The following is a 12,475-nucleotide window of genomic DNA, read 5'->3' on the forward strand; positions in this document are numbered from 1 at the left end:
GTTCTTTGGCCATGTCCAGAGCTTGGGCAATAGCTTCATCATTGTCTGCTGGCTCAAAGATCTCAAAACGGATGGTAGGAAGGCCAACCTCCAAAGGGATGATTGCTTCCATCCCATAGGTGAGAGAGTAAGGTGTCTCACCGGTTAACCGACGAGGAGTAGTTCGGTAAGCCCAGAGGACATTCGGTATCTCTTCCACCCATTTGCCCTTGGCTTTTTCAAGACGCTTTTTTATCCCGTCAATAATCGTCTTGTTGGACGCTTCAGCTTGGCCATTGCCTTGTGGGTAGGCCGGAGTGGAGTTTCGGAACTCTATCTTCAAGTCAGCGCAAAATCTCCTGAAGATCTTGCCATCAAATTGTGTACCGTTGTCAGAGAGAAGGACTCTGGGAATGCCAAATCGAGTCACAACATTGCGCCAAACAAACCTCTTAGTGTCTGCTTCTTTGATCTTGCACAAGGCCTCCACCTCTACCCATTTGGTGAAGTAGTCAGTTGCAGCGATGAAGAACCTTTTATTCCCAATTCCCCTAGCTAATGGTCCAACAATGTCTAAGCCCCACTGAGCGAATGGCCAAGGACTGGTGAGAGGGGTTAGAGCTTTGGCTGGCTGGTGAATGAGAGGAGCAAACTTTTGGCACTTGTCGCACTTGCGGACGTACTGTTGGGCCTCTTTTTGCATGCGCGGCCACCAATACCCGTGTGTTAGCGCTCGGTGTGCCAAGGACCGACCACCAGTGTGACTCCCACAGATTCCATCATGGATCTCATAAAGCACATCTTCCACCAGACTTGGATGAACACATAATAGATAAGGGCCCATGTAGGACTTCTTGTAAAGCTTGCCAGATGGGGAGAGCCAAAACCGAGAAGCTCTGTGCCTTGTCTTATGCGCTTCTTTTTTGTCCTCAGGAAGGGTGCCACTTTTCAAGAAGGCCAAGAGTGGGTCCATCCAACTCGGGCCCAAGTCAGTGCAAAGGACCATTTCGACTAGTTGAATACTTGGTTGGGGTACATATTCCACCCATATTTTGCGGCCGTCTCTGGAGTCGACCGAGGAACCCAGGCAAGCTAAAGCGTCAGCATGACCATTTCCCTCTCGGCCAATCTTCTCGACTTTGATGGCTTGGAACTTTCTGATCAAATTTTTGGCCTGTGCTGCATAAGTGGCCATCCGCTCATCGCGAGCCTCGTAAACTCCAGAGAGTTGGTTGACCACTAATTGAGAGTCACTAAAGACGAGTAGCTCCTCCGCATTGAAGTGTTCGGCACTTCGTAGGCCGGCTAGTAGAGCTTCATACTTTGCTTCATTGTTAGAGGCTTTCCAACCCAATCGAATGGCTTGCTCCCACATGAATCCTTCAGGAGAAATAAGGACAACTCCTGCCCCTAACCCTTTCTGGTTAGAAGAACCGTCCACGAACAGCTTCCATACGTCTCCAACAAAAAGTTTCCATGCTTCGGCTGGGGATTGCCCTTTATGCTGGGCAGTCATAGTGACCAAAGCCGAGCTCCCTTCGGAGGGAACAACTGGTCCCGGGGTGAATTCTGCAACAAAGTCTGCCAGGACTTGAGCTTTGATTGCTGTTCGAGGTTGGAACTTGATATCAAACTCTCCAAGCTCCACCGCCCACTTTGCTGTTCGGCCTGAGAAATCTGCTCGACTGAACACAGACTTGAGGGGAAATTCAGTGAGGACGTTGATGGTATGTCCTTGAAAGTAATGAACAAGCTTCCTAGAGGCAATTAATAGTGCATATGCCAATTTCTCCAATGGCAAGTATCTAGTTTCGGCATCAAGGAGTGTCTTGCTAACATAATACACTGGTTTTTGCTCCTTCCCATCCTCTCTGACTAGCACTGCACTGACAGCATGATCAGAAACAGCCAAGTAAAGGAAAAGCTCTTTGTTGGCGACAAGTGTTGATAGAAGGGGAGGAGAGGACAAATACTTCTTCAAATCTTCTAGCGCTTCGGAGCACTGACTTCCCCACTCAAAACTGGTTTTCTTCCTTAGAAGTTGGAAGAAGGGCTTCATCCGATCAGATGACCGATTGATGAAACGGTTAAGTGCTGCAGCCATACCAGCGAGTTTCTGGAGTTCTTTAGCCTTTGTAGGTGCTTCAAGGTCTTGGAGGGCTTTGATTTGGTCGGGGTTGGCTTCAATGCCCCGCCTAGTCACCATATACCCCAAAAACTTCCCTGATCCTACTCCAAAGGCGCATTTTGAGGCATTCAATCGAAGCTTGTGAGTCTTCAGAATTCCAAACACTTGCTCAAGGTCCCTTAGATGGTGCGCGGCCAACTTGCTTTTGACGACCATGTCATCAATGTATGCTTCCATGGTTTTACCAAGCTGGTCCTTGAACATTTTGGTGACCATTCGCTGGTAGGTCGCACCAGCGTTTTTCAAGCCGAAGGGCATCACTTTGTAGCAGTAAATGCCTCTAGGGCTGATGAAAGCCGTTTTCTCTTGGTCAGGACCGAACATAGGGATCTGGTGGTAGCCACTATAGGCGTCTAGAAAGCTCATGCGCTCATGTCCAGCCGTTGCGTCAACAAGTTGATCTATTCGTAGAAGGGGGAAGCTATCCTTGGGGCAAGCTTTGTTAAGGCTAGTGAAATCAACGCAGACTCACCATTTGCCATTCTTCTTTTTCACCACGACGGTGTTGGACAGCCACTTTGGGTACTGCACTTCTCGAATGACTCCAGCAGCCAAAAGTTTGTCCACCTCTTCAATCACTGCATCGGTGTGTTGCGTGGATGATCGTCTACTCTTCTGAATAACCGGCCGCGCTCCTAGTTGGACGTTGAGTCGATGACAGGCATAGTTGGGGTCCAACCCAGGAGTGTCATAGGCCGACCAGGCGAACACTTCGATGTTTTTACGGAGTAGAGCCAGTAATTGCTCTTTCTCTCCAACAGTGAGGGAAGTGCCGAGCAGGAAGAACTTATCTGGGTTTCCTTCTTCTACCAAGACCGTCTCTAGGTCCTCTACCATCTTCTCGGTCGGCACTCCGCCGACGTCTTCCAAAACTGGCTGGTCAGGTACTTCTACCATCTGTACTTGGTCGCAGACTTGTTTGGTTTTCATGGCGGCAATGAAGCAGTGTTTGGCTGCCACTTGGTCTCTACGAATCTCCTCTACTCCAAACTTGGTTGGAAAGCGAACGAATTGGTGATAGGTGGAAGGTACTGCCTCCATCTGGTGAATCCAAGGTCGGCCGAGGATGGCATTGTAGGGAGATGGGGTGTTTACCACCAAGAAGTCAACAGAGACCACCTTGGACTTAGCTATGACAGGCAGAGTTATTCGGCCGAGCGGCCATTCTGTTTGCGAGTTGAAGCCAACTAAAGGGGAGGTGGCAGGTGTCAGGTGTTGCTCACTGAGGCCGAGCTTCTTGAAAAGCTCATAATATATGATGTCTGCGGCACTTCCTTGGTCAATCAAGACTCGTTTCACATCGAACTTGTTGGCCACACCAACTGTAACGATGAGGGCATCGGTGTGGGGGTGTTGGATTCCCTCTAGGTCCTTCTCAGTGAACACGACGTTAAACCGAGAAGGTCTGGCTTCTGTCTTGGACTTTTTAGGAGGAGGTCCTACCGACATTACCTGTTGAATGTGGGTGGCTCGTTGGATTTCTCCTCGAATTGTGTTTTCCCTTTCGGGGTCGGTCATTCCATGGATAACGTTGATGACCAACCTCGGGGCATGGTTCGCTTCAGGAGGGGCTTGGTCTAGTCCCTGCTTTTCCCTCGTCTTATCAACGTCTATCCATTGTTGGAGGTGTCCTGCCGTAACTAAGTCCTCCAAGTGTTGTTTGAGAGCTCTGCAATTTTGCGTCTTGTGTCCCTTCTCTCGATGATAGGTGCAACGTAGTGTCTGATTGCGCCGAGCAGGGTCTCCAGGCATCTTAGCTAGCCAAACAAAGAAGGCTTCCCCTTTAAGTTTCTCGACAAGCCTGTATATTGGCTCTTTGAAGACGGTGGTGATGCCTTCATAAGACTTGGCCCTTTCCTCCTCATTTTCTGCTGTGGAGCGGTTCCTTTGGCCATAGTTCTTGCGCTGCTCATCCCTTCTTGGCTGCTCAGTCTTAGGCGGTCGAGGCGGTCTGACTTCTTCTTCAGCGACTGTGACATGTACCGAAGCAGTGTCATCTTCCACACGAGCTTGTTGCTCTATTCGAGCCCTCAAATCCTTCATGGTGGGGGCAGGTCGTTTCGTCAACGACTGCCTTGGCTTGTGCGAAGGGGGTAGGCCTTGCTTGAAGTATAGCACGGCCAATTGTTCACTACAAACATTTTCTTCCAAGTCACCATACTCCTCCCAATACCGTCGCGCGTACTGGCGTAGGGTCTCTTTCCTGTCCTTTCGGATATTGAACAAAGTATCTAACTGCTTTGGGACTCTGCTGTTGGAGACAAATCGGGCTAAGAACGCCTCAGAGAGCTACGTCCAGTCGTAAATCGAGCCATTGGGGAGTTTGTCAAACCATCGGAGGCCAAGTTCTCCAAGGCTAGAAGGGAAGACTTTGCACATGAGTGCGTCGTTGCGGTTCCAGAGGGACATCATCTGGCGATAATGGCTGATATGGGTCAAAGGGTCCGTCTTCCCATCATAGAGAATGAATTTCGGCGGGCTATACTTCCGTGGAGGTTCTACAGCTTCTATCTCTGGGGAGAAGGGGGTGGACACCAACCGGTCTAGAGCACGACGCTCTTGTTGGTGTATGGACCGATCTAACTGATCTCTTTCCCTATCGAGCCGGCGTTCTTGCTCCCTATCTCGTCGACGTTCTCCTTCTCTACATAGCCGTCGTGCCTCTTCTCTATTATCATTTAGCCAACTTCTCAAATCGTGTGGTCGCTCGTCGCGACGACAATGAGAGGTTTCAGATAGACGGCTAACGGTCCTTTGCCTTTTACGAGAATTCTCTCGTGGGTTATTTTTTTGTAGGTTATTCGTCCTACTGCTGGCCCCTTCACTATGCACCGAAATCGGCCGGCCACGCTCTCTATGAGCAGGGCCACGGCTGGAGTGCTCCTTGTGAGGCGGCGGAGAAGTACGTCTCCTTTGCGATGGTCCGCCAACGGATTTTCTTGGCTCCGCTGGGGTCGCCATGAACTTCAACAATTGGGTACGAAGCTCAGTGATCTCCAAACCCATTGAGTCGATGATGCGGTCACGGTGGTCTTTCTCAACAAAAAGGCGTTGAGACGTCTCAGCGGCAATGACACGGCGTCGCTCCGCCGCATTGGGTGTCTGATCATCGTGGTCCATAAGGTCATCGTGCGTTGGAGGGAATGCCAGACCCTTATCTTTGGTTCTCTCCGTCATTGGAGTCCTCTCTGCTAGCCCAGAGTGGGGTGTATCTTCGATTCCCATCGCCGGAGGTCGTCACGAAGCAAACAGTGGTTTTCCCACAGACGGCGCCAATTGTGCGAGGGTGATTTCCGCATTATGAAGATGGGTTGAACTTCGTGGATGAACAGCTGGCTTTAGGAATTGAAGATCTGCACAGAGTAACAAACGGTGAGGCTGCCCGACCGGGGTTTGGTCGGAAACCCCTCCGATGGTAAAGTCAGGGACTCAGGGAGAGGAAGAAGAAAGAAGAGAGAATACAAAGAGTGTATATGTGTTAAGTGTGTGGATTTCGGATCCCTTCAGAGTGAATAGTGTTCACCTTTTATAGGAGAATGTTGTTTGTCGTTCAAGTCCTTCTCTCTCCGCCATCTGTCCAACGTGTCTTATTCGTGGTCGTCTCCTATTGGAGGAGGACGACCACTCCGCCTGACACTCGGGTGCAGGTCTGTTTTGTTTGTCTCATTAGCGGGCATCTCTCATTGGAAGAGGACGACCACTCTGCCTGCCATTCAGACGCAGGTCTGTCATATATGCTCCTTGTCCCTCTGCACCTCCATGTCTCCACGTTATGTTCATACAGAGGGAGAGGAGCAAAGTTGTTTGTCTCTAGTGGACCCAAGAAAGATCTTCAGTGAATTGGCCTTCTCTAAGTTGGTCTGCTCTACAACGGTTGTCCAACCAGGAGGTCCAACATGTTGCTCAATCCACTTCGGAGTGGTTCTGTCCATCCAGAAGGTCCAATATGTTGCTCAACCCACTTCGGAGTGGTTCTGTCCATCCAGAAGGTCCACCATGTTGCTCGGCCCACTTTGGAGTGACGCTCGTACATTGGGCCGAACTCCTATGATTGCCTTACTTCGGAGCAAGTGTTGGCCATAGGGCCGAGGTCCGACCTAGCTCCATCTTGGAGTGAGTATTGCATTGGGCCTAGCACCAAGACTTGATTAATTTTCACCCACTTCAGAAATGATAACAGATGCATTGTTTCTCAAAGTACTTGAACAAGTAGCCTTTGTTTTTCTGTTCTCCTGATTGCATTTCTAATTTTATTTGGTTATTACAAAAACTCAAGAAAAGAAAAGAAAAGAAAAAAAAGTTCAGAAGAATCCTATATTTATTCTACGTGATATTTGTTTCCAAAAGCATGAAAGCAACCATAGCTAAGCCCTACTGTTGCAGGATAATAAAGTTTGAACCACATAGTTTTTTCTACATTTCCTTAAAAAATTCAAGACTAGCACACTATTTAAAACGGAGGGACTTATTCAATTTCCACGCAATTGCAACATTTCATAGGATAAATGTGTATTGGGCGAAGAAAAAATGAATCATGATTCATACCCATTCAAGAAGATATATCTTATCATCCTCCAAGCTTGAGTCAGAATTTAGCCTTCCACTGACAATCTCGAGAGCTACAACACCAAAGCCAAACACATCGGCTTTTTCTGTGAGGTGCCCACGCATAGCATACTCAGGTGCAAGATACCCGCTACATTAGTAACATAAAAGGCACCATTTTTAAGATATTATCTCAACTGTGAACAATATCAAGATATTATAAATTAACTAATAGAAGGAGAAATTTATGGAGCTTGACTGATGAGAACTTTACATTGTCCCTGCAACACGAGTGCTTATGTGGGTCTTTTTGTCATCGTAGAGTTTGGCCAAACCAAAATCAGAAATTTTGGGGATGAGATCAGAGTCGAGAAGAATATTGCTGGCCTTCACATCTCTGTGTACAATGCGAACCCGTGATTCCTCATGAAGATAAGATAGACCCCTTGCTACTCCCAAGCATATATCAAAACGAGAGGGCCAGTTAAGGTACAAAGTTTTCTTTCCTGATTCATAAATGACAAATAAAGTTAAATATTTTCTGATCTCAATATTCAAAATTTCTACAATATATAGAAATGTTAAGGTAATATCATTATACGAAATAGTGCTTGATCAAGACTCTTGTTTTCAAGATACTCGTAAACAAGCAATCGTTTATCTCCCTCAATGCAGCATCCATATAATTTCACAAGATTTCGGTGTTGCACAGCAGATATTGTAGCAATCTCTGTGACAAATTGATTCTTTCCCTGGTGGGATGCCACAGAAAGTTGCTTAACAGCAACCACCCTCCTATCATTGAGTGTTCCCTGTTGAATACAAAAACCTTCAAAACTTGAGTTTATAAATAAATAAAAAAAATAGCAGAGGTTTGAATTTTCCATAATGTTATTTCTACAAAAATTGCAATGGACCGTAGCCAGCTGCCATGTCACAATGATTTAAAAATAAAAAAAGAAAAAAGAGGTGATTTGGCAAACTGTGATCTTCAACTAAGAAATTATGGAAACCCATAGAGGAACAGTAATTACAAGTCAAACGATTGGTACCAGTTTGTAAAGCGATATTAAGGGCTGGATGACAGCTTGTTCTTGATTAGAATAATGACTTACCTTATAAACAGGTCCAAAGCCTCCCTCCCCGAGTTTGTTTGCAGGATTAAAATCTTCCGTTGCAGCCCTGAGTTCAGCATAACTGAAAGTGTAAGGTCTAGCATCAATCCCTAGGAGCTCTGCAAGTTCAATACAAACTCTTGGTTGTGAATATCTTTAGGAAGTCATAATTATGTCTTATGAATTTAGTAAGCTTATAACGATGCTCATGATCCCAAAATAGTTTTTGCTTTAAACAAATTTTATGTAACAAACAAATAGCATTTAGGAAGCCTGATTCTGCATCTAACACACATACACAGACACAGACAAGAAATTTTTAAGCAGAACTTAGAAAGCATTTTCACTAACAGACTAGAGCCACAAATGGGCAAACAACATATCTGTTGTGGACAAAGAAGTCAGACTGCAATAATAAACTTGGCTTACTGCTTTTTTAAATTTGTACCTTCTTCCTTATTCTTGTGTGCCCTTTTTCTTCTCTGGATGAAACAATATAACATAAAAGTAGACAGAAAGGTTACAACTGCAACAGGAACAACTATCCCTACAATCAAACCAGTCTTGTTCTTCCTGGTTGGAGTTGGAGGGTTGTTGCTAACAGTGGGGTTGAAATCTGTACAAAAGCTTAGTTGTCAAAAACTTGGCATCAAATTAATGTACTAAAATATCAGATTTAAATTTCTGATCTCATATCAAATATTTTGTAATCATATTACCTGGAGTGGCACTGATTGCTGAAATAGAAGGTCCGTATGTACCTTGAGTAGGTATACAACAAGTCCCCTTACCAGCCCAAAAGAGATGGATTTCAAGATAGTTTTCTGATACCTGAACCGTAAAATCCTTCTGAACAGCTTGGAAAGAGGCTTCACGTCGCTCCCTTCTTATGTCAAAATCTTTTAACACCCGATTGCCCTAGAATAAAGAAGTTGAGAACTTAAGCGAGAAAAAATATAAAGGAGGAGGAGATGATGATGATAAACACGAAGTAAAAGAATTAAAAGACGGATTGCATCAAAGCATGGATGTCTTTTACTACTTGTTATTGAGAAGTGAGAACTATATGATATTGAAAATTATTTCATAAATTTATGAGAAGAAATCACGGAGGCAATTGCCATCTCTCATGTTTGGACAAAAAATGAACTAATATAATTAAAATTTTAGGGAAAAGGAGTGCATTGTCATGGCTTCGGTTATTTCTAAGCACTCCGTGTGGCACTTAGACAATCACAAGCCTTACTTGATTATGCTAAGTTAGCCGAACTCACAAACTTGCAAGAAAGACAAGTAAGAAGACAAATAGAGTTTGAGAGAATGCCTTTATATTCACTTTGAGAAAACTCGTGCAACTCTTGGATGATGGATGGAACAAATGAGCCCCTCTCTTATTTATAGACATCTTAGGTCTTCTCTAGAATATTCCAGAACATACAAGAAAAAGACTATGGAGAAGCTTCTCATGGAAGCTTTCCTTATCTTACAAGAAGGATCTAGAATCCTCCCTAAAAATATTTATACAAACATCTACCTCATTCTAGAAGTAGGTACAAGGATTTTTTACCACCTCCATTTCTCTAAGAGGTTCTAGAAGCTTCTATTGCTTCCATCCCTCTAATATTCACTTAAATGCTATAAAACCTATTCTAGATCCTTTTAGGTATATTATAGAATTATGTACCATATTCTCATATTTTTTTCAAGTCTTTCAGGAGCTTCCATAATATTCCATTAGCCTCCCTTCCTTGACACTTCCTCTTGGTAGGCAATTCTGTCTAGGTAATTTGGCGGGACGTGACAGCGTGTTACGAAAACAAGAAGATCATGCAAATATTTTAGAAAAGGATTCTAGGAACTAATCTCAATGGGACATTGCCTGGTGCAATAGTAAAAGAATTAAAAATAGAACTTTAAAGGGTGACAAGACACATGCTGTCAAGGGAGATAACATGGTTCAATTCTAAAGGCATCCATTTTGAGTGAATAAAGACCAGAGGTCAGATCAATACTAGTCCACCCTCCCCAACACTCCGGGCGGATTAGACCAACAATAGGTGATGTCCAATAGCCTTTTCAACTGCTATTTCTAACTCTTATATTGATGAACAACAAACTTTAAAGTTATGACATTAAGTTGAGTCTGTTGGATCACTTAATATAAATTATCGAGCCCATTTCCTAGCAGCTTAAGTTTTTGGGATAATTAGTGACTTAACATGGTATAATAGCTCAAGTTGAGAGAGGTATTGGGTTCAAGTCTTACCGTTGGCATTTAGTTCTCTGTTTATCACCCCACATGCAAGACAAAGTTGTATGAGAGAGAGGGTGTTAAATATCTTGAATCTTGATATACTGTTGGGTCCATTTCCTACCAGCATAAGCTTTTGGAATAATTGGTGACTTAACAGAGTCACGATGATTAGTCATAATTTACTACAGGGGTAGTGAACAGAAAGGTGGCAATGCAAGATTCAATTTAAAAGAAAAGAGGAAAAACACGATTTCTAATCCAATTCCACAACTAAACACAGACCTGGATATATATATCAAAAACACGTCTTCCACGACTTTTCCAAATAATAGAATTCAGGATAGCCGTCTCTGCAAACTGGAGACTCACGTTATAATTACCATTCTCGAGCCCTAACCCATAGTATCTTAATGATCCGGCAGATATTCGTGCTGTCTGGAACAGCTCTGACTCCAAAGTTTGTGTGAACTGAGATGAAGAGAAACTTATATACTGAGGCTGGCCGCTGTCGATGAAACGTCCAACATTACTTACTGCCCACCTGTTTTCACTGGTAACATAATATGTAGCTGGACCCAGAGTCTCGTTATCCCTCTCGTAAATAATCTGATTATTAGATGTAATCTGTGGACCACCGCACTTGATTGAAAAGTTATAGTCTGTCAATTAACAGGAAAGAAAAAAGTTATCAGATTGAATTCAATTAGGTCATTCAATTAACAAAAAGTAAATATCAGCTATATCTCGTCGTTCATATATGTTTTATTGGTTCAATGCACTTTATGGCTGGGAATTCTCTCAACAATAGAAAGACAAATTTGAGTTCATTCTGTCCACTACACCAAATTATATAATCTATGTTTCAAAATTGCATATTAAAAATTTATGAGTAAAAATTCATACACTGATCTCAAATAGATGTAATCCATTTTATCCTCGTGCTATGGATGTACATATTCTACTCTCAGAATCATAGTTTAGGAAATTTCTAAACTGCACTTACAGACAGGAAAATTTCGGTTGCAGGGAAAATTCCTTTGAAGACACCTCAATCCTGAAGGCAGAACACTGGAAGAAGAGGAAGAATGCATATTGTAATAGTTTCCTTTAGTTGTCAAACAATCATATAAATCTTTAGTGTTTCTTTAGTTATCAGGAAATCATATCAAATCTAATACACAAGACCATTATAAAGAATGCATAAGAGAAATAATGTATATTGAAATACAAAAACATAATTATAAAGAGTAAATCCCGTTCAACTGCACACAAAAAGAATGGGAGGAGAAAAAAGTTCTAGACTATAGATAAGATCAATGAAATATTCCATATCTTCAAAACTAGAAAGGTGCCATCATCATTATTTCACATATATTTATGAGCACATATTAGCATCATAAAAAGGTTCAAAAAACTATTACATTTAGCAACACTGTCACGCATGTTTGATTGCTCAAGCAGGTGCTGGTAACCAACTCATGTTCAATGCTAAAACAATTTAATGGGAAAGAAACTTACTTTCGTTTAGTGTTGTCGTTTCATTGAATGTTCACAATCATATGTAATAAAAACAAAAGCATACAGCAAGGAGAGAATCACCTGTTGTTTGAACTTTCTACTGTGAAGTTATTGGCCACTAAATTACTGCATATTACACCCCAGAAAATCTCAATGTCAGTTTCAGTTTCAAGGGTACAAGTCAATGTAGAAGATATGCACAAATGATACAAAATGCAGTTTATAATAAAAATTTGGAAGAAGAAAATCTTAAAATTTAGAAGTCGGCCGTCAAACTATTGCAAGATACCAGGATGGTATACCATGACTATTGAAAATGAAAAACGGAGAGAGAGAGAGAGAGAGAGAGAGAGAGAGAGAGAGAGAAATTGTATTTACATACAGTTGTAAGTCTTGTTTGCCGATCCAAGAAGGAAAGCTCCCAGATAATTCATTGTATGACAAATCTCTGTAGACAATAACATAATAGGAAAGTTCAGTTGATATTCCATCCTATGACCAATAACTTGGTTATTTTAATTTAATTTTGCTTATTTGTTAATTAATTAATTATTATTTTTTATTTCTCTCCATACATACATGTACACATGTATACTAGGATTGTTGCCTTGCCTATTACATGATTTTCTTGCACACGTAGCAGGGTTGTCTAAAAAATATGTTGCTGTCGATAAACATCAAATGGCAAAAATGATTAATCTGTGATGTATCATTGGAGTTCAATAGTTGATTATGCTTTTGAGTCTATATATAATCATGAAACTTGAGAAACTGTGTATTAGAAAACAAACATCTCTTGATAATTGTTATAGACAAAAGAAGGAATGAACTTCAAAACTTACAAAAGGAGTTTGTTGATAACACCTATTTACAAGT

General features: G+C 42.6%; 1 protein-coding gene across 4 annotated transcripts in view; it reads right to left on the bottom strand.

Moving 5' to 3' along the window:
- Positions 1 to 12,475, bottom strand: part of LOC114280295 (putative LRR receptor-like serine/threonine-protein kinase At1g56140) — a 67,310-nt gene that overhangs the window by 12,279 nt on the left and 42,556 nt on the right. For 2 of the 4 annotated variants that reach the window (XR_014336947.1, XM_082881738.1), the window contains exons 14-23: positions 11,982 to 12,047; positions 11,681 to 11,725; positions 11,085 to 11,149; positions 10,364 to 10,740; positions 8,547 to 8,745; positions 8,276 to 8,443; positions 7,828 to 7,946; positions 7,314 to 7,524; positions 6,987 to 7,218; positions 6,713 to 6,863 (exon numbers count right to left, since the gene is read on the bottom strand). Coding sequence is in view for 2 of the 4 variants with exons in the window: in XM_082881738.1 (XP_082737864.1) it covers positions 6,713 to 6,863; positions 6,987 to 7,218; positions 7,314 to 7,524; positions 7,828 to 7,946; positions 8,276 to 8,443; positions 8,547 to 8,745; positions 10,364 to 10,740; positions 11,085 to 11,149; positions 11,681 to 11,725; positions 11,982 to 12,047 (1,633 nt within the window). In the remaining 2 variants the exon portion in view is untranslated. Of the gene's footprint in view, positions 1 to 6,712; positions 6,864 to 6,986; positions 7,219 to 7,313; positions 7,525 to 7,827; positions 7,947 to 8,275; positions 8,444 to 8,546; positions 8,746 to 10,363; positions 10,741 to 11,084; positions 11,150 to 11,680; positions 11,726 to 11,981; positions 12,048 to 12,475 lie in introns of those variants that run through there. The other 2 variants (XM_082881739.1, XR_014336948.1) reach the window with 2 other exon arrangements.

This window comes from Camellia sinensis, chromosome 7 (assembly GCF_055761805.1).
Source record: "Camellia sinensis isolate YWXY chromosome 7, ASM5576180v1, whole genome shotgun sequence".
Taxonomy (NCBI): domain Eukaryota; kingdom Viridiplantae; phylum Streptophyta; class Magnoliopsida; order Ericales; family Theaceae; genus Camellia; species Camellia sinensis.